This window comes from Borostomias antarcticus, assembly GCF_949987555.1.
Source record: "Borostomias antarcticus genome assembly, chromosome: 8".
Lineage (NCBI taxonomy): Eukaryota > Metazoa > Chordata > Actinopteri > Stomiiformes > Stomiidae > Borostomias > Borostomias antarcticus.
In genome coordinates, this window is record NC_140241.1 from 26,283,460 (window position 1) to 26,305,109 (window position 21,650).

The 21,650-nt window shown below is 45.7% G+C and overlaps 1 protein-coding gene across 1 annotated transcript in view; it reads left to right on the forward strand.

Moving 5' to 3' along the window:
• fibcd1b (fibrinogen C domain containing 1b) overlaps positions 1 to 21,356 on the forward strand; it is a gene marked incomplete at both ends in the record, with an annotated part of 126,028 nt that extends 104,672 nt beyond the window's left edge. The window contains 2 exons of the mRNA XM_084441671.1: positions 17,030 to 17,209; positions 21,094 to 21,356. Of these exons, the coding sequence (XP_084297797.1) occupies positions 17,030 to 17,209; positions 21,094 to 21,356 (443 nt within the window). The remainder of the gene's footprint in view (positions 1 to 17,029; positions 17,210 to 21,093) is intronic.
• Positions 21,357 to 21,650: the final 294 nt, after the last annotated feature.

The window sequence follows — 21,650 nt, forward strand, 5'->3', positions numbered from 1 at the left end:
TGGCTTTACACTGGGTTGCTAGTTTTGACGATAGCGCTGCAATTTGGAATCCTGGAGAGGGGCTGTATTAACGTATGTACAGTAATGGTTACAGTCATAGACATGATCAAAAACTTTATTTGTATAGCGCATTTCATACACAGAGGCAACACAATGCGCTTTACAGAGAGGAATTATGAGTGGAATTCTCATCAACATCAACATTTTCAGGGTGACACATTCATAGTGATGATTTGAGGTTTTTTTTGTTATACAACTAAATATACACGAGCTGAAAATATGAATGTAGACTCTGATATGTAATTGTAGGAGAGTCAGTTACTTCCCCGTTGCAGTTTAAGATGCCACTAGCACAAGGCAGAAATCAGTCAACAATCATGTTGCAGCATAGCTTGGCGCTAATACATGTGGAAGTGTCCTTGGGCGAGACACTGAACCCCAAATTGCTCCCAATGAGCAGGCTAGAACCTTGCATGGCAGCTGCCGCCATTAGTGGGTGAATGGGTGAATGAGAGGCCATTGTAAAAAGCGCTTTGGATAAAAGCGCAATATCAATGCAGTCCATTAACCATCTCCTAAATGATGTAACGCTATCCGTAGAGGTGCTAATCATCCACATTTACATATGAGTTAGCATACGCTTTTATCAAAGTGACTAAGCAGTAAGTACATTTGTCTAGAGTAAGTGAACCGTCAACATCAGTAAAGAATTAAATTAGAAGTCCCACCAGCAATCACACTCCTAGAAAAAAGAGGACAAGTCACAAGAAAATGATATACAGTACATGCAATATCTATTTTATTCTACTTGCTATGAGGATCTAAGAGATTTATTTGTGCTTAAATTGTCCTACATTTGTGATAGTTTCATTGAGATGGACGATTGTGATAAACTTAGTTTGTGCTTTTTGCTCTGGCTGTGTTCTTGGGCCAAACTTGGGAGAGGAGGAAGAATCCCTTGTTTAATCTGTAAGGGTAACTTGTCACTTAATTTGTCGTTTAATTTATGTTATGCCATAGTGTTTTTTGCCTATGCCTAATACCAAGTCAAATGTATTAGCGTATTAGTGTGGTTGTATAAAATTAACCATTTAATGCGATGTCTTGTAAACCCATGTGGGTTGGGCACTACGGTGCAAGACATGTGAATACAATTCTATCTATCCATCTATCTATCTATGCCAAAAAAAGAGAAAAAGCACTAGGTGACAATGTGTAACCGTAGGAGAGGTTTAGGAGGTGAAGAGGTCAGTGTAGGAGGAGCCCAGGTGTACTGATTTTGTGAGTCTGATTTAGTTTTTCTGGATCGAGGCTGGGCGCTTTGGGTCTCTGCCTGGACCCTAATTATTAAAAACTTTAATTAGAAATATCTTTAAAATCATGTCTGAAATCCAAACAGTACAATGCAGGCATTAGCATGTTTATTCTGCATCATCCGGGGCTTGAACTCTCAACCATAGACAACCAAGGGAAGGTCATGTTCTTGTTGAGCCAAGTGAGAAGCTAGTAGTTTGGCATTCGCTTGATCTTCTAATAAAACGTCTTAAGTTCTACAAAATGTTCTCAAACAAACTTAAAATCGCATGTGGCAGCCTTTATGTATGTATGTATCTATTATCTTCATGAGTGACAAACTGGCTGGGGTGTGAAATGTTTTTTCTTCTTGTCTTCCTAATTGCAGAGTAACTGCAGCTGTGCTCAGTGGCCAATCAATTTGGCCTGATATAGTTGGGGGTTGGGTGTGGTTGCCAACAGTGACGTCTGATTGAAGCTTGCGCTGTTATTCTAAAGGATTGTGGGTAGTGTTTGTTTTTTTTCCATATGAGAGCAATATACCCCTTTCCCAGCAGCCATGTTGAGGTGTCATAGCAGGGTAAACACAGGTGTAATAACCTTAATTATGGTCATTTAGAATTTAGGTGAGCCAGTGCCTGTTATTCGGCATGCTGTCTCACTGAAATGACTGAGGCGCTAAATAGAATGACACCTTAATTAATTAGATCAATTACACCTGTGTTTACCCTACTATGACACTTCAACATGGCTGCTGGAAAAAAGGTCTATAGTTTGAGGGGGACAGGATGAGGACAGAATTCAAAATACTGTCAACTCGTATTTGAGACATAATTTTGAAAAGTGTCACTACATCGACAGTTGTCATGTCAGTGAAATGTCATTTTTTCATTAACATGCTGCACTAACATGTTAATTTAAGGAAGGAATCTAATTAATTCGTGTATTTATTAATACTCGTAAAGCACTGAGGTTGCCCTCATTTACAGTATTGACGAGTACACACAAACAGAACAAATACAATATGCAATAATAATAAAATTATTAAAACAGTTACAGGTTGAAGTAGAAATGTCAAGAGCCATGGATTTAAACTCTGCGACTGAAGGGAGTACCTCAAGCTTTAGAGTCTGTTGTAAAGTATTCCAGGTATAAGGAGCATCATGGGAAAAAGCAGCTCCACCAAGTTCAGAATGCACTCCAAGAACCTTAAAAACAAGCCGATCGTTTGATCGGGTCTGGTAGGTACCAAGGCTCCAGTCCAACAGAGACGAGATGTATGGTGGAAGTTTACCAATAATGGCTTTGAAAATAAATACCAGTGATAGTACGCCTTAAGACGAGAGAGACCACCAGCCTACCTTATAAAGAACAGTGGTGAGTATCATTAATAAATCTTAGGGCGGAATGGTAGACAGAGTCTAGGGGTTTCAGGGTAGTCACAGAAGCATGTCTATGGATTGTGTCACCATAGTCTAATATTGATAAGATGGCTTGAACAATTATCTTCCTTCTGAACATGGGGAAGCTAGAACGGTTTCTGTAAAGGAAGCCAATTTCCTGCCGCAATTTAGAGGCTTGACTGTCTACATGAAAGAGTTTATCATCCAGCCACAAACCAATATATTTGTATTCAGTCACTCTCAATACGCGAGCCATTAGCCATTAATCCAATCCAATCCACTTTATTTGTATAGCACAAATAAACACAAGGTTGCCAAAGTGCTGCACACAGAGAACAGTCAAAAACTCGACATTTTAAAACACAAAACTGTTAAAAGCAAATACACAGTGACTCAAGACAAAACACAAGAGATCGAGACAATACAAGCACAAAGACACGACTCACATCTAGCTGTAGACATAAACAACAAAAAATGACAATAAAGCACATAGACAAGTAGAGCACGGCTCACACTGAATCAAAAGCCAAAGAAAAGAGGTGGGACTTCAGGAGAGACTTGAAAGTTTCAAGGGTGGGGGCCATTTTCACATGGGGAGGCAGGTCGTTCCATAGTTTAGGTGCTACGTTAATAAATGTCTATATCTTTAAAATCATGTCACAGCAAAATGAGTATGCATGCAATCACATTTTTATTCTTTATCACCCTGGGCATGAAGTCACACCAAGGGCAAGTCTAACAAGTTTCCACAAAATGTTAAAGGCACCGCGAAGGGTAAAAAAACTAAACCAAAGAATAAACAATAAAGCCAAGGCACACACTCAACAAGTGGAGAACAAAAGACAAAGAAACCAGAGAAACCACAATAATGAAGACAAAGAAATGGACTGGGGGAGCTACAGTACATGTAGGCTATACACAGACTAACAAGACAGGTGTAAACCAATCAAACAATCAGTGGCACAGGTGGCCTCTCAAACAGAGTTAATTTAGCCAGCCTAGGGTTCGCTATTGGGACGGGGTTGGCAACAACACTGTCTCTGATTGGTGGAGACATTGCTGTTGCACTAGTGTTGCGCTGACTGTGTACCTTGGTACTCAGTGGCATTTTTCATTTCATTTTAGAAAAACCGCTCCATCAACAGAAGGTTCCAAAGCTATGGAAACACTCCACAATTGTTCCAGTAGCCAAGATTAAAAAACCCAACGTGTTGAATGATTTTAGGCCAGTACACCCTTACATTCTTAGTTATGAAGACATTTGAAAAGCTTGTTAAAAGGGAGGTTTTAACACAGGTGGAGGAATTGCTAGATCCTTGCAATTTGCTTATAAAGCAGGCAGAGATGTGGAGGATGCCACCCTTACAATACTGCATCTCTTGTATCAGCATATTGAGGGCACAGAGACCATGCCAGACTTTAATGAATAGATTTCTCTGCATTCAATACAATCCATCCACACCGAGTCTTTTTAAACTTGATTCCAACATAGCTGGCTGGATTGTAGACTTCCTGACTGATAGGTTGCAGTGTGTAAGAGTCAATTGTACACTGTCCAATCAGCTCCACTCATCCACTGGTTCCCCACAGGGATGCTGTATTCCCCCCCTCCTGTACATTATGTACACTAATTATTTCTGCAGCAACTAGGAGAACAGACATATCATAAAATTTGCTGACGACTCCGTGATTGTAAGCCTTCTTGTAGGCATCCTGAGGAACAGGATCATGGGCCAGTGGTTGATGACTTTGCGTCATGGTGTGATGAGTCCTTCCTGCAGTTAAATGCAACTAAAACCAGAGAAATCATTGTTGATTTTAGGAAGTCATCACCCAGCCCTAATTCAACCATTATCAAAGGAGATGTCATCGAGCTTGTAGACAAATAGACAAAAAAATTACAAATATCTTGGTCTGGCTCTTGATAACAAACTGTGCTTTGAACCACATGTGGATGCCATCTCAAAAAAAGTGCAACAGCGTATGTTATTTTTGAGAAAAATGAATTATTTTAAAGTATGCACAAAAATGATGACACTTTTTTATAGAAGCTTCATTGAATATTTTTTAACATTCTGTATCGTACCCTGGTATGGTAATCGTAATCTGTCTTACAGGAACAGACTTGGGAGCCTTATTAATGTGGCAAGCAAGATCTCTCGGGTGCGTAAGGCCCAGCCCTTGGACATCTATAACAACCAGATCTTTGGAATGGCTAACACAATTTTAGATTGCCCTGATCATCCCCTGCAGAAGGAGTTTGAGCTCCTGCCTTCTGTCCGTCGTTTCAGGGTGCCTGCTAGGAGGACGAAGAGACATAAGGTTTCCTTTGTCTCTGTAGCAATTGACGAACTCAATAAGGAATGTTGGTATTATTATTTCTTCTCCAATTCTGTGAGCCATGGGTTTTTTAGCAGGCTGTCTACATTTTTATTGTTCTATGTTTTATTTGTTTATTGTTCTGTATTCATGCTTCCCGTGTCTCCCCCAGTCCAATGTTTTACCTGTTTGCAAACCAATTTCCCCTAGTGGGACAGTAAAGATTTTGAACTTGAACTATAGGATTGGGGGTAGTGTATTTTTTCCTGTATGAACATCAGTAGTTTGAAGGACCAAAATGAGGACAGACTTCAAAATACTGTCAAAAATCCAGTTTTTGAGATCCAATTCTGAAAAATGTCACACTATATCTACTGTGCCATGTCATGAAAATTGTCATTTTTTTCATGAACATTGGAGATTTATTTAGCGAGTATTTACAGTAGCTGCATACAATACTGTTAACAGTAAAACATTTTGATGCGCTGTGGGCTCAGTTTTTGATATTTCAAAAATCGGTGAAAATCATTTGTGGAGGACAGTCTGAAGATTTGCAATTGGGGAATCAATTGACCAAATAGTTTTTGAGAAAAACAGAGTGATGAACTTCATAATTACTGCCAGCTCAAAAGATATGGAAGTCTCTGCTCACTTGGGCCTACATTTTGGTGGTGGTTGCAAAGTGATGGTTAAAAGCACCTCCTTTGACTCCCAACACAGGCAGTGCCATTGACTCCCATCAGTCCACAGGCTATAGCTCTTTGTGATCAGGTATGCCTCGCCGATGATTCTCACAGCAAAGCCAATTAAACATACATCAGGGTAAGAATCATCAAAATATCAGAATAATCAGAATAATCTCAATAATTCACACATTCACACCATGAAGGAGCTTGCTCTCTCTCTCTCTCTCTCCCTCTCTCTCTCTTTCTCTCTCTCTCTTTCTCTACAGGCATCTCTTTCTCTACAGGCATCTATCTATCTCTTACTCTCGCTCTCTGACAGTTTGTTCTCTCTCCAAAGTTTGCTGTGTGTGTGTGTGTGTGTGTGTGTGTGTGTGTGTTTGTTGGTGCGTGCATGCGTTCGCGGCGTGTATTAAAGATGGGGATGGATTTATGCCGGTTTAATCACAGCTTGTCAGCATGTGATTGTGACCTGCCAGTTCGGTTGGCAAGCGTAGTGAAGTGCATCCAGCCCACACTCTTTTGAATGAACTCTCGCACGTATACACACACGCCTACACGCATACCCACACACACACACACACACACACACACACACACACAACATTTTATTAGTAACACTAGGGAAGTAATGGTGAGTATCCAGCTCTTAACAGGCTAAATAGCGTGTATGCGTGGGAGCGGATTAGATGGGTGGGTTAATGGATTCCACTGATGTCCATGACTACAGAAATACGAAACATCCCTCCCTCTAATTCACCTGATATGTAGAGCCCAAGCACACAGTCGACCCAGCCCAACATGGCTTGCTTACCCCCTCAGAGAGCTGGGAAGTTTATACAAGAGTTTTCCTGAAAGCGGAACTATGTACTGATTCAGAGCCGACCTAATTCAGCCCTACACCCATGGCAGCTCCCTCTGTTTGGTGCGAGGGAGGGAGAGGGGAGGGGTGGCAAGGGGGGCACGGTGCATGGCCCTGAATGGATGTATGAGCAGAGGGAATGGTGCTGAAGCTCTTTATAGATCCATACACCCTATTAGAAGAGGTCTGTGTGTGTGTGTGTGTGTGTGTGTGTGTGCGTGTGTGTGTGTGTGTGTGTGTGAGCGGCTGAGAATGTGTCTCACGCTCTTTTTCTCTCCACCCCTCTCCCCCTCTCTCTGATTCTCCTCCTCCCCTGTGTCTCTCTACTAATGGAGCCATTAAACAGCCAGTGATGTCTCTCCTCTGTGCGTCTCTCTCTCTCTCTCTCTCTCTCTCTCTCTCTCTCTCTCTCTCTCTCTCTCTCTCTCTCTCTCTCTCTCTCTATCCATCAGAGATGACCCCCGACCTTGTAAACACACCCCAGGAGTGTGCTAGCAGGACACAGCCTGTAACCATACCGGTCAGTAATCACCAGCATGGGGGTGGCTTTCTGCCTCCCTGCCACACACCATCCAACCCTCTGCTACTGTCATCAGTTTTGCTGAGCCTATTACGCTATTTTGGCAGAGATAAGATGACAGAGAGAATATATCGCTACTCTGTAGCAATAGAGTACAATGCAGTCATACAAGACCCAGACACAGAACAAGTTAGAATGCAAAGATCCTATACAAGGGTTTGGAGGTCAGCAGGTAGAGTGGCAGCAAGCGGAGTGTAGATAGATAAGTACTCTGGCGTGTAGAATATTCCAGAACATGTTCCTTCTCTCTCCCCTCCCCCTCCTCCCCCTCTCCTCCTCCTCCTCCCTCCCCTCTCCTCGTCTCGTCTCCTACTCCAACATTAAAGCAGGAATATTTGATGGCGTGTGATTGCCGCAGGGCGGGAATCTGAGCAGCTCGGCATCGGCGGCGTCTTTACAGAAGGCACAGGAGAATCTTTCTTCTGAAAAGGAAATAATATGGATTAATAATACTCATGCTTAATATCTGCGTCCTCGGCGGGGCCGGGAGGGCCCCGGAGAGGGCTAACGAGGAAGCCGTGGGTAACGCTGAGCAAACAACAGCCGGCGAATAAGATGCTGCCGCAGAAACAGCCCTGCAGCGTTGCTCTGCCTGCTTCCCGTTGAGCAAACAACCCCGCAGTCTCTCCTCAAGCTGTAGTCTGTAGTCTGCTTTGAACCATTAAATACTGTACTGGAACACAACACACAGTGCTCTGTCTGTCTGTCTGATGGCAGTTCTTTTGACATCACAGGAAAAATAATATGGAAATATGTACATGTTTGCAAACGGTCAGGGAGCTTGTGCCATTCCTAAGTGGCTTTAAATGAAAAAAATGATTATGTAAAGCCAGAGCTTCTTTTAGGGATTTTACAATCTCCCCTTGAAGTTGACCGTGAAGCTGAACAGAGCTCTTCAACGGAGGAGGAGCAGCATTATGAGATAGTCGTATGCACTAATTAGACATCTGAATACATATTTGAGTTGTCAAAGCTTTTATACTTTTTTATACTTAACAAGTATATCACAATGACAATGTCGGTAGTCCAGGACTTTCAGAGCTTGTTTATGAAGTGACCTACCTGGTTGTAAGACAGTCTTATTTACCTAAGACCAACATGAGTAATGGAAATAAGGCTTTGAACAAATTCTTGATGAGTCTTAAGTTAGCTATGTTATCACACCCTCGCACACAGATGGGAGATCATTGATGTACTGTATGCCCTGAACAACAATGGCCAATTGTTGGCCAATGGATCCGCCGAGAATTTGATCAGCTGCAACCTGCCCTCCCTCCTGGCCCTGCTCCAGGACCCTGAAGCGGGCCAGGAAGATTGCGGCCGACCCCTCCCACCCAGGCCGTAATCTCTACGTGCCACTCCCCTCAGGCAGGAGGCTGTGGCTCCATTAGGACCACGTCTGCACGCCACAGAGCCAGCTTCTTCCCCACGGCTTGTCCCCCCCCCCCCCCCCCCCACCACGGTCCACACTCACACATCACAACGTACACACCCTATACACATACGGTACACACACAGACTTACACATTACACTCTGCATAATCAATGTATATACATTGACCGCGCTACTTTTTGTATATTGTTTTTTCTTAGCTTGTCCTATTTTGTACTATGTACTACTAAGAAAATTCGTAGTATGTTGAAAAACTGCATGGCAATAAAATCAATTCTGATTCTGATTCTGACATGGAAACTTGTGGCACTCCCATAATGCAGGCTCTTAGACATGATGCTTTGTGTTTTATCTAGACGCACTGAGAGTGGTCAAGTAGGTGAGACTGCATCCAATTTAGTACATCAACAGAAAGTTTGAATTTAGACAACTTTGAAAGAGTGTCTTGAACTTTGAAAGAGTACTGAGTGATTTATTGTATCAAAAACCTTGCGCAGGTCAAGAAATACAGTACAGAGCTCACCACCACACCTTTATCAAGGCTAGCCTTAAAGGAGTAGTAAAGGGAAAATGCATGTTTAGCCCTGTTTTAAGGTTACTTATGATGATAAATACAATGGTTCAGATCAAAACGTTGACAAAACTAGCATTATTGAGAAAGTCTGATAATTGCTCTATCACCGTTTTGGTCATACAATGGATGTGTGTGGGCACCGTGAAAAATCATTCAAGGCTTTTTTAAATATTTAGCATAGAACTATTTAGTCGCAGCACATACGTGTGTAAACTTCCGCAAACTAGGTAGTCTAGCAACATAAACAATAACAGTAGCTACCGTAAGTAGTTATGCTTCCTGAATCCCCTCTGCGGATTGATCTACACATCTACAACGGTCGCTTCAATACAATACACAAAGCACTTGCTTTGTGCACTGGTGTGCAGTCATGTTGGAACAGGAAGGGGCCATCCCCAAACTGTTCCCACAAAGTTGGGAGCATGGAATTGTCGAGAATCACTTGGTATGCTGAAGCATTCAGAGTTCCTTTCACTGGGGGCCAAGCCCAGCTCCTGAAAAACAACCCCACACTATAATCCCCCCTCCACCAAACTTGGATGCAGCTGCTCAGCCATGGATACCCATGGCTCTCTACGCACTGTTCTTGAGCTAATCTGAAGGCCATATGAAGTTTGGAGGTCTGTAGCGATTGACTCGGCAGAAAGTTGGCGACCTCTGCGTACTATGCGCCTCAGCATCTGCTGACCCCGCTCTGTCATTTTACATGACCTACGACTTCGTGGCTGAGTTGCTGTCGTTCCCAATCGCTTCCACTTTGTTATAATACCACTGACAGTTGACTGTGGAATATTTAGTAGCGAGGAAATTTCACGACTGGACTTGTTGCACAGGTGGCATCCTATTACAGTACCACGCTGGAATTCACTGAGCTCCTGAGAGCGACCCATTCTTTCATAAATGTTTGTAGAAGCAGTCTGCATGCCTAGGTGCTTGATTTTATACACCAGTGGCCATGGAAGTGATTGGAACATCTGAATTCAATTATATGGATGGGTGAGTGAATACTTTTGGCAATATAGTGTATATATATATGTATCTTTTTATGTTAAATTGATGGCCTCAGGACACAAAATTTACACGTCACGACCCATGTAATGTGAATAATATATAACTCTTCCCCTTCTTTTGGTACAGTAGCTACCACAGTTTTTAGTATATCTTCTGATGTTAGCCAAGTATTCAAGGTGACAAATAAAGCTACATTGGAACCCGCTGTATGAATACTGAATATCATACTGAATACTGTCATTTTACCTGGTAGGCTATCTCAAGACATTATCTTGCACATATAAGGATTTTATTTAACTTTGCCTCATCTTTATACGTAAATTGTGTAGTTGCTTCATTAATTAGAGCCATTGGGAACTGAATTTCTGTGAAATTGCTGCCCAGTTCCAAAACGGAGCTGATCAAAAACTCATTAAAAATATTTACGACAGCTAAACAGTCATTTTGTGAAATCCCATTTAACGGAAGGTCTATAGGTCCACTCTGCTGAAAGGCATGCTGTCACACACTCATTACAGCAGAGGAGCACAGAGGGACAAAACACAGGTGTGCGCTGAACCCTCTCACACTGCCGAGTGTGGCGTCAGAGAGAGGGAGGAGAGGGGGAGGTCCATGGTATGACTGTATGTCTGTCTGTCTAGCACTATCTCACACATACACACAAACATACACACCCACACCAACGAAAAAAAATCTCTGCACTTAAACACTCTCTCCTCCCTCTCTCTGACGTCACGCTCGGCGGTGTGAGGAAGCTCAGCGCACACCTGCCTGTGTCCTGACCCGCCGTGTCCCTCTCCTTTGATGAGTGTGCGACAGCAAGCCTTTCAGTAGACTTGTTCAAAGACCCCCCCTTCCCGACCAGCCTGTCTCGTCGAGGAGGCCCGCCGTCTCTCCCCTCCTCCATTTCCATAGAAGCCCACTGATCCTCTTCATACTCCTCCTCCTCCTCTCTTCTCCTCCCTCTCCGCTACCTTCTCTCACAGAATAGAAACACGACTCAGACAGAGAGAGAGAGAGAGAGAGAGAAGTAGAAATAGAACGACACTTAGAAAAGAAAAACGAAAGTGAGAGGTTTTTTTTTTCTCTTCAACCAGTAGTCGGGAGATTTGCCCCGTGGCATGGCAGAAGGGAAAAGCATTATTAATAATTAAGAGGGAGAAATGTCACATGGGGCAGAGAGGTACAGTGTAATCATTTCTCTGTAGGCTTTAGAGGTCTGTTTCTCATTCTGTTCCTCTCTCCCCAATGGCACGGAGCCAGTCTGTGGAGAAGAGATAGTCCCTTAAAAGCATGGCTTCCTTTCCCCTACATACTTTTCAAATCAAAGCAAATAAATCATTAATATTTGAACCTTTTAGCTGCAAGACAGAGGCTCCCAGCTGAGATCCCTTACATTTTTAATCCCCAGACATTGATGTCACGTTCATTAGCTGTTAAATCACATTTGAGGTACACAAATATCCCCTCGTAATGATTTAATCAATGTCAGCCTCTCCAGCTTCGTGGCTCGCCACGTCCCCCACACCACGCGCCCTCTTGAGGAAAAAAAAACTGAAACTGACAAATTACACACTTAACTCACCAAACAAGTAGCATTTGTCCGCTGCCCTAGAAACCTCACAACCCTGAAATGAGTTATGGATTACCATGACCCAATTTTAATAAGGTAATTGCAGATATATTTCATTTTTAGTGTGTCATTTTTCACTGACTTGTTACTGCGGTGACACAGCACAGTGTGTCCCCAGCTGTATACAGCATGTGCTCCATATTTAAAATTAGTTGTTAGGAGGACTCTCTTCACTGGCTGTGCCTATTGAGAGGGCTGCCGCTGTCTCTCTCTGGGGGGCGCCGCCGTCTGGAAAGAGGGATGGTAATCTTGTCCTCCGGTGTCCCTCTTTCTCTCTCTCTCTTTCTCTCACCCTCTCTCTCTGCCTCTGTCTGTCTGACCCCCCCCCTCTCTCTCTCTCTGTGTCTCTCACTCTCTTGTTCTCTCTCTCTCTTTCTGTCTTGGATCATCCCATATTCATTAAATTAAAATGTTCATCCCATATTAATTAAATTAAAATGTTCAATGTCAATGCTTTATTGGCATGACAGGAAAATGCTTCAAGTATTTCCTCCTCTCTTCCGCTCTGCCCCGCAGAGACGGGAGATGGCGGAGCGTCAGAACGGCGAAGGAGAGGTTCCACGACTGCTTCTTTCCTGACACGACTGCTTCTCTCCTCAACAGCCAACGGCTGCATTAGACTGACACTGAAGACACCCCCTGGACAGACCCCCCTCCTCCTACGACCCATTATCTCCCCCCCACCACCCCTCTGCCTGGACAGCTAACCCCACCCTGCGAGCGGTCTGTTCTTCCGACGGACCAGTCTCTCGATCCCACTCCCCTGCCCTCGCTAAACTTTCTTTTCTAGACTTTCTATTCTATTCCAGTGGGCTGGGACACCTACACACTCGCACCAGACCTGACTCTACCTGAGAGGATTGTGTGTTTGTCCACCCGAGGCAGAACCTAGCTCCCACTTCACCATGCATAAGTGATGTGGTTGTTGAGATGGGGAGGAACCGGGGCACCTGGGATTTATCTCCTCATCTCACAGCGGCGTTTTAGCAGACCGAGTCAGACGGCTAGGATGTTGTGAAAAACAAAAGTGGTTTTGAGTACAGTGTACACAGTGAACCCTCACTAGTTGAAACCAAAACAAACAGTGGCTCTTGACACACAGCCTTGTGGATGGATCACGCGATGACGCAAATAGAATTCACAATCTTGCTACAGTATGATGCGGAGGAGGGCTGTTTGAGAAGTTTGTGCTGAATGAATAAAAGCATTGTTACAAAAGTCTACTATCAAACATTGTTTTCCTCTGCAATAAAGCCCAGTGCTCAATGGGGGTGGGGTGGCTAGGATCCCTGTGTAGCGTCCTTATGTGGTCTTGTGAATAGATATGGTGTACCGTCTTCTCCAACGTCTCTGCTTATTCATATCGCTTCATCCTATATTCATGAACCACTCTGCGATCAAGCGCATCCTGTCCAAACGGATCATTTATGCCCATCACGAAAGCCTGACATCAATATTTTCTCTGAGACTCAAGTCACTGAGAAGTCAATGTTGGAGATGAGAAATTAATTGCACCTTTTATGTGAAAGTTTCTGTCTGACACCTCACCTTGGCCCCTCCAGGCCTCCATAGTCCTCTCTGAATGAGAAATGAGAAGAGGGAGGAGACATCTCCCTTACCTCACCATCAGTATGGCAATTAGCCTATGCAGAAAAACGCCTTAAAAACCCTCTCAGCGATGTTTAAATAAACCAACAACAGAATATCATTAACGTCGAACCACACCTGAGCATTTACGTTTTTAACAGCGTTGGAACTCTCAGTTGTTGCCTATGGTTTAACATTTTAATTATTCCAATCAAATCAGTGGGAGGGATTCTCCGGGGCTTTCATTAGGGGCTGAATTAAATCTATGTAAATTAAAATGGCAGCGGAGGGGTTTTAAATAGAGCTGTGTTGCATCTGCTTGTCTTATTTGCACATATTTTTTCTAAAGAGGAAACATTCCCTCGTCTTTCTTTTAAAAGTTGTTTGAAACTGTTGTCCCCCGAGGTGAAGATCTGGTGACGACCGCCGTCGTCTCATGTGCGCTGCGTGGTGTTAAAACATTCACGGCTTTAAGCTCTGTGTGCCTGTGTGTGTGTGTGTGTGTGTGTCTGTGTGTGTGTGTGTGTGTGTGTGTGTGTGTGTGTGTGTGTGTGTGTGTGTGTGTGTGTGTGCGCTCGTGCATCAGGGATTCAAGAAGTAAAAACGAAAACCAGAACCGAATGATATTTTGCTAGAAGCAAAAATGGAAACAAAAACATAATCATCTTTAACTGGTCCGGAACAGAAACGTTAATTTGAAATCTCCATTACCGGTTAATAGCATTCTTTTTTCGTTCAGTGGAATATTTCACAAGAGCCGTTGTATATTCATGACATACAGTAGCATACCACATAAAGCCTTATGGTTCTATTTAAGATAGATATACTACAGCTCAGGCTACTCTTTCCACTTCTTGCGAGCTGCTGTGAATCCTATTGGTCACTTTTTTTTTATGGCAATTTTTTTTTTATGGCAGCCATTATTGGGCCAGATATGGCTCAGTTTAGGTGAGCCGCTGCCAGAACACAGCTAAGTGTCGGCTAAGTGCGCTGACACTTAGCCGGAATCGGCCCGATTCGGCTGGTTACCTGGGTCGCGACCAGATGTGTTAGGTTAGGGTTAGGGTTATATATTTTACGCGAGTATTGAAAAAAGAACAGAATTAACCGGTATTTTATTTTGTTCTAACCGGTTCAAGAACATAAAGAACAGAAACATTAAAATATTTGTTTTGCTCAGAATTAACTGATTGAAATATAATAAAATTTTTAAGCCCTGGCATCAGCCTACTGTATGTGAATGTGTCTGTAAGAAAGAGTTAGACTGAGTCAGAATGACTGTGAGATATGGCACTGTGAAAATGAAGCGCTATGGATCAGCCCCCCCACTGGGCGAGAATAAAACCCTGTCTCCCTCAATCCACACCCCGGAATGACAATGTGCTGGTTCATCTGGGCTGGCTGTCAAATTAGCCTCACTCCAGACCAGGGAAATGTAAAGAGGGAAAGAGTGAGAGAGAGAAAGGGGAGTGCTGAGAGAGAGAGGGAGGTGTAGAGAAGGCAGGATGGGTTTGCGTTGTAGTCCGCCCCTGTGCGCTTCATACCTGACAGGTCCCAATCACTGCCTGTCAACGCCCACGCCGTGGTTTCCTGTCTGAAACGGCCCTAGAGTTGGCGCTGTGCGCCAACTGGTCATTACTCCACTTTCCTCGTCAGGGTTAGTCGGAGGTATCAGGACTGACGATTCTGTGGGGATGCCCTCTCTCACACGCTCGTCAGACTAATCTTCCGATCCAGCCTTGTCAGCGATTCCGAGCCTCTGCTTTTAACTCCTCGTTGTTCTCCCGGCATCGTTTCATCTCTGTAGCCATGTTTCCATCCACTTGTCAATCAAATTATGTGAAAAATATGAATGCGAATAAAGCCGGCGAACGTGCGTTTCCATCGAAGAGCTTTAAATCGGATAAAGCATTTATCGCAAAAGCTTTTTATCGAGCAAAAGAAAATCCGACGAGATCGACAGCACAAAATTCTTGTCGATTTTCATGACTTTTAATCGAATTTTACTGTTTCCATAAGGCATTTTTAATTCGATATTACTTAATTTGCATAAAACGTGTGGATGGAAACACGGCTTGTGACAACACCCCAGCTGTGCCTGTATTGGCTCTCTGGACAGAGCAGGAAGCAGCACTGCGCAGACTTCAGGCAGGGGCGCCACCGCCATCTGACCTACCGTGCCTCCGGATCCCGTCCCAGGTCTGGCGTCCGTCCCTCCCCCGCTCCAGCTGCCGCTCGGCTCCTCCCTCTGTCTTCGATCAACGCAGGAGTGCGCCGGCCCTGTGGCCCCCGGGAGCACCGTCAGCCCCCAGGAAGCGCACAGCAGGGGGTGGGCGTGGCGAGCTAGTCCCTCGACCCTATCTCGCCGTCTCGCCGCCTCTGCTTACGTCGTTCGACTTCTGAGACGGAGGCGCCTCGGAACTCGGCAGCGGGTGTGGCGAGCTAGTCCCTCGATGCTATCTCGCCATCTCGCCGCCTCTGCTTACGTCGTTCGACTTCTGAGACGGAGGCGCCTCGGAACTCGGCAGCAGAACTGCCGTCCGTGTCTGTTTATTGTCTGTTTCCTGTTCTGATAGTTATGATAGAACATGATAAGATAGAAGATAGAACATGTAGATGGAGCCTCATCGCTGAATTGGGTACATCGTGGCCTGTATCACTGATTTCTTTTTTTTATTTTTTAAATGGGTCTCTCTCTGTCTCACCCTTGTTCTCTCTTCAACTCTATCTCTCTCTCTGTCACGCTCTCTTCCTCTCTTCACGTCTATCCCTCTCTCTCTCTCTCTGTCCATCGTTGACCTGAAGAGGTGTGCGCTGTATCGAGTTTCTGTCATAACTGCCTCCAAGCTCAGTCACTGGGAAATATCCTTACACAAGCACACACACACACACACACACACACACCTACTAACAGACACATACACACACCTACACAACCACTTTAGACAAGGTTTGTTGAACCGAAGGGAGCTGACCGTCTTCATTCCTCTCATCCGAGCAGGTATAAGACCTGTTGGAACTTCAAGAGCCGGTCTGCTTGACCAGCCAGTGGTTAAAGTACCTGGAGCAGCTGCGTCTGTCTCTTCGGCTGTCTGTCCATTCTGTTAAGCAGCTGTGATTCTCTTAGTCCCAGTGTCCATTATAACCAGCCTGTTCCCGGAACTGCCCACGCTCTCCCGAGGGGGGGGGGGGGCGCTGGCTGTAAGTGTTCGGCGGGGGGGCGGGGCCTGAGAACGCCCTCGCTGTGTTTGATGCTTCCTGAAGCAGACTGCCGCTGTCTCCGGGGGCCACGCCGAGGTGTCCCCCTCTGGGATGCTGGGACTCTCTCGCGTGGGTCAGCTCATCTCTCTTCTCTCTCTCGCTTTCTTCACTTCCTTTGAGAAGTGTGAACTGCTCTTTGAAGCCCTTTTTTCTCTGCTTAGTGATTTCGGGCGTACCAAGCTTATCTTCTTCAAATATTTGCCGATTTCAATGCATGGCACGTCATTTGAAAGCTTACAGTTTACACTTTCATAATCTATGAAACTAATGAAAAATACCCTTGGTAGACATCAGGATCAAACCTCCAGTGGCAGTCACGTTTTTCAGAGAACACCATGAGAATCTGAGATGATTATGAAAACAACACTAACCCCCCCCTTCCCTCCCTCCCTCCATCTCTCCCTCCCTCTCGTCCTCCGTCTGTGTGCAGGTCTGAAGCAAATCCACGCTCTGTCCATCCAGGGGAACTATGAGCTGCGTATTGACCTTGAGGACTTTGAGAACAGCACGGCGTTCGCTCAGTACGGGACCTTCGGAGTGGGCCTGTTCTCTGTCGACCCAGACGATGACGGATACCCTCTGACCGTAGGGGACTACTCTGGCAATGCAGGTACACAGTGGACATGTGTGTGTGTGTGTGTGTGTGGGTGTGGGTGTCTGTGTTCATACACCAGATGGTGTTGTTGTTGTTGATGAGGACAGTAGAGAAGTCATCATTTTAGAAGTAGCATGTCAATTGATCACACTCTAGAAGAGGCATTCTTTTTACAGTACCAACTGCTCGAAGATGCTATTACTGTATACTACTTGGGTACAAATGTAAATTGCTGGTGTTTATATTTGGAAGCCTAGGTAATGTCCACAGACTAGTTTTGAGAGTCTTGCAGATGGCAAGATTAACGACGCTGCTTCCTGTATCCGTAGACTGAGACTGGAAACTCAAGTCGTTGAGATCCCCAAAGCATGCACATCTATATTATTGTTTGTTCGAGGATTTCTTGTCAAATGTGAACACAAATAGAGGTATTAAATTGTGTGCATGCTCTTGTTAACTAGTCGTGTGTGTGTGTGTGTGTGTGTGTGTGTGTGTGTGTGTGTGTGTGTGTGTGTGTGTGTGTGTGTGTGTGTCACTCCCCTGGCGTGTCTAGGCAGCCAGGCTCCTGTCACCATGATTAAATTACCCCCCAATTAATTACTACTCTTGACCTGCAGCATCAACAGCAAAATGCTGCTGCAACAAAGGAGCAAGACGAACCTTTGTTGAGAGGAGTGCCGAGAGAGAGAGAGAGAGAGAGAGAGAGAGAGAGAGAGAGATAGAGACAAATGGAGTAGAGGAGAGGTAGAGAAAAAAGGGAGAAGAATGGAGATTAGACAGCACGGTGGAAATATATTGCGATAGAGACGTGAGCCCAGAGACGCCCTGTCACGCCATACATTGGGTTCATTTGAAAAACACGGGACGTATCGCATCCCCGCGACAGAAAGATCAACAGGTCCGACCTTGGAATGACGCGCCTTTCGGATGTCTAAATCCCCCACCCCCAGCCCTCCTATCTCCCAGGGCAAGAACATAATTGTTGTTTTATCTCCCCCGCCTGACGAGGCGATGGTTTTTCCCCACGCTCTTGATCTGAGATGAGCAGCCAGGTGCTTACTTGGACCCGAGGCAGCTGGGTACTAATGGGCTTCAAAAGAGCGGAACCCCCCCCCCCCCCCCCCCACGCCCCTCCACGCCAACCTTTCCCCCCTCAGCTACCAAGGTGACACAGGGTGAGCTGGCAAATGAGCCTCTAAGTGCATAACTGCATCCGCTGGTCCTCCTCAAGCTGACAGCTCCACTAAAGGGGTGTCGCACTCTCCGCTATTTATTTCGTCAATTTATTGCCTCTATTCATTCCTCACCGCAAGTGGCGGGGGGGGGGGGGGGGGGCCGTCAGCGCGGACCGCCGCGCTTTGTGCCGTCGGACTTGGCGCAGCGGGTTACCGTGGAAACGGCGAGCGTGCGGGGGGAGTGGGCTCGGAGGGGGGGGGGGGGGCAGGATGTTTGTGTGAGCAACCACACCCCGGGGCCAGTGAAGGGCTTTTAATGCCCTGCAGTGTGGATCGTAAGAAAGAGGAAGAACGCGGGAGAGAGAGGGATGGAGTGAGAGGGGGAGAGGGAGAGAGAGGGAGGGGGAGTGGGAGAAAGATAGACAGCAGGGAGCTAGGTCTTTTCAGAGAGGTTTTCATTTCTGAGGGGACATTTACTTTGGCCTGGATTGCACCAATGCGCTTTCGCATCTATAGGAATAGGCCTACAGTACACTGCAACACTGTTCACTTCACATTGGGTGCGTTAAGTAGCTGAGTGCTCACTCTTAGAATGCTCACTTTGAGCACTGAGCGGTTTTTAAAACCACTTAACGGTCTGCTCTAACCGAGCGCTGAGTTGCTAGGAGATGAGAACTTTTCACCTGTTGTCAGTCATGTGATTAGCGAGCAGCGTCCCAACGATTCCCAAGCCTAAACGCACCCCTTGTTTTTTTTTTGCTCAGGTGATGATGATTATGACGTGGTGTTTGGCTCAAACAGATCATAGTTCAAAACTGCTCACTTGTGCTCTGAGCAGATCAGTCTGAGCGTAACTGAGCAACCCGTTAAGTAAATTCTGATCACTGAGCGCTGACTGAGTGACTGACTTAACGCACCCAAATGATAACAATCAAACAGGTGATGAGTTCGAGCAATAACAATCAAGAGTATCGTTCTTTCATCCGTCCCAGCGACAGCGCAGGGTGAGAGGTAATGATATTGGTGGCGTGTGAGCGTTTGTTTGTTTGTTTATTTGTTTGTCTCTAAGCAGGATTATGCAAAAATTGGATCCAAGTCATGGGGCGGGTTCACTGGCGTTCACATCCATTCATTATTTGGACTACGATTACGTGAAAACTACCATGGGCCCCCTTAGAACCCATTACATTTTGGAGCGGATTCGACTCACAGGCCGAGTCCACTAATGATAACAAAACTTAGAACGAAGCCAGCTCCCTGTGTGGGTGCACTAGAGACAAGGGGTTTGGACTGGGGTGTGCGGGGGGAGAGCCCAGAGTGCACCGCACTGCCCCCCTCCGGCTACGACCCGAGGGGGGCGCCACAGAGCGGCCAAACATACTCGCCCATTCACCTCCAGTCATTTGGACTTATTTTAGGACCGCCTATTTCTCGAGGGTATAAATAAGCGAGTGAACTCCTCCCACTTGGGCTCAGAAGCCAACAATGTGGGTTGATTGAAACAGCCATATCTCCATGTCACAGAGACGTGGGGTTTCGACTTAACAACACACAGTCTGTTAAAGGAGTTCAACTAAGAGTACTACAGAATTTCCATTAATCACGCAAACAGCAAAGAGGATAATGGCATAGGGTGAACTTCAACTGTATGTTTACAGGTTCCCAATCAAAAATAGATGCTTCAAATTATAACCCTAACAAGAGGCTACCCAGCTCAGTCTTTTGTGTTCCCGACCAAATAGCACCGTCATTACACCCATCTGAACTTACGAGCACTCCTCCCCTTTGCTTTTTGAATAGTATACTTTTTGAATTTGTCACAAAAAAATAGATTATTTTAAAAGCAGGGAATACGAAATGTCCAGACAGGCAGACAGGCAGACAGGCAGACAGGCAGACAGACACAGTAGACCATTAAAGATTATGTCCTCATTAGGCATAGGGAATTAAAAGTGGAGGATGAAAAGGTCAATGCGGAACCTTTGATAATTGTGTTGGGTCCTCTGATCTGGTTAATGAACAGTGATTGGCTTCCTCTGATCTCCTGTCAGTTATGCTAATAATTGATTGTAAATTCCTCAGTCATTTGGCAAATTAATGTGGGCGGAGACAGAGGCTCAGGATTGGCTGGTTCCTGATGTGGGCGGAAACAGAGGCTCAAGATTGGCTGGTTCCTGATGTGGGCGGAGACAGAGGCTCAGGGTTGGCTGGTTCCTGATGTGGGCGGAAACAGAGGCTCAGGGTTGGCTGGTTCCTGATGTGGGCGGAGACAGAGGCTTAGGATTGGCTGGTTCCTGATGTGGGCGGAGACAGAGGCTCAGGATTGGCTGGGCTGGACGGAGACTGAGGGAGCTGGCTATACTGAACGTTACCTTTACCTGTCAACTTCTCGTAACCTTAACCTTCTCTCTCGTTCTCTCTGTCTTTTGTTTTATCTTCTCTTCCCACCCTTTGTGCACCCTTACACGGCAACCCATGTGATGTGTGTGGGCGTGCGATTGTATTTGTTTACATACGTTCATGCGTGCTTGGGCACATGTACATGTAAACGCACATACATCGACACGCTTCACGCGTGAATGTATCACTGTCGGCGTGCACATGTGACCCCCCGTTCCGCTCGGGCGATTCCATACCGTGCGTCTCTCGTGTCCTCCTCCTGTCCTCTCATCTACCATTACTCTTCATCATCTCCTCCTCCTCCTCCCCCCCGTCCATCTCCAGGAGACGCCCTGCTGAAGCACAACGGCATGAAGTTCACCACCAAGGACCAGGACAACGACCACTCGGAGAACAACTGCGCCTCGTTCTACCACGGCGCCTGGTGGTACCGCAACTGCCACACCTCCAACCTGAACGGCCAGTACCTGCGCGGTCAGCACACCTCCTACGCCGACGGCATCGAGTGGTCCTCCTGGACAGGCTGGCAGTACTCCCTCAAGTTCACCGAGATGAAGATACGGCCCGCCCGCGACGACAGCAAATGAGGGACGTGACGAGGGAGGAAGAGGAGGAGAGAGAAAGAGAGAGAGTGAGGGAGAGAGTGGAGGGAATGGGAAGAGAGAGAGAATGGAGAAGATTTGGAAACGAATGTGGAGATATGTAGGATGAAAAGAAGAAAATGTTATGTAATCGGGGTGGCGGGGGCGGGGGGAGGGGTGAAACCATACACTAAGACAGCTAACCTGTATAGCTCATGTCTTCATCATTGTTTACTGACTCAAAAAGACCTCTATGATTGGCTGATGATTCCCTGCTGTTTCCTGTGTCCTTCTGTCCTT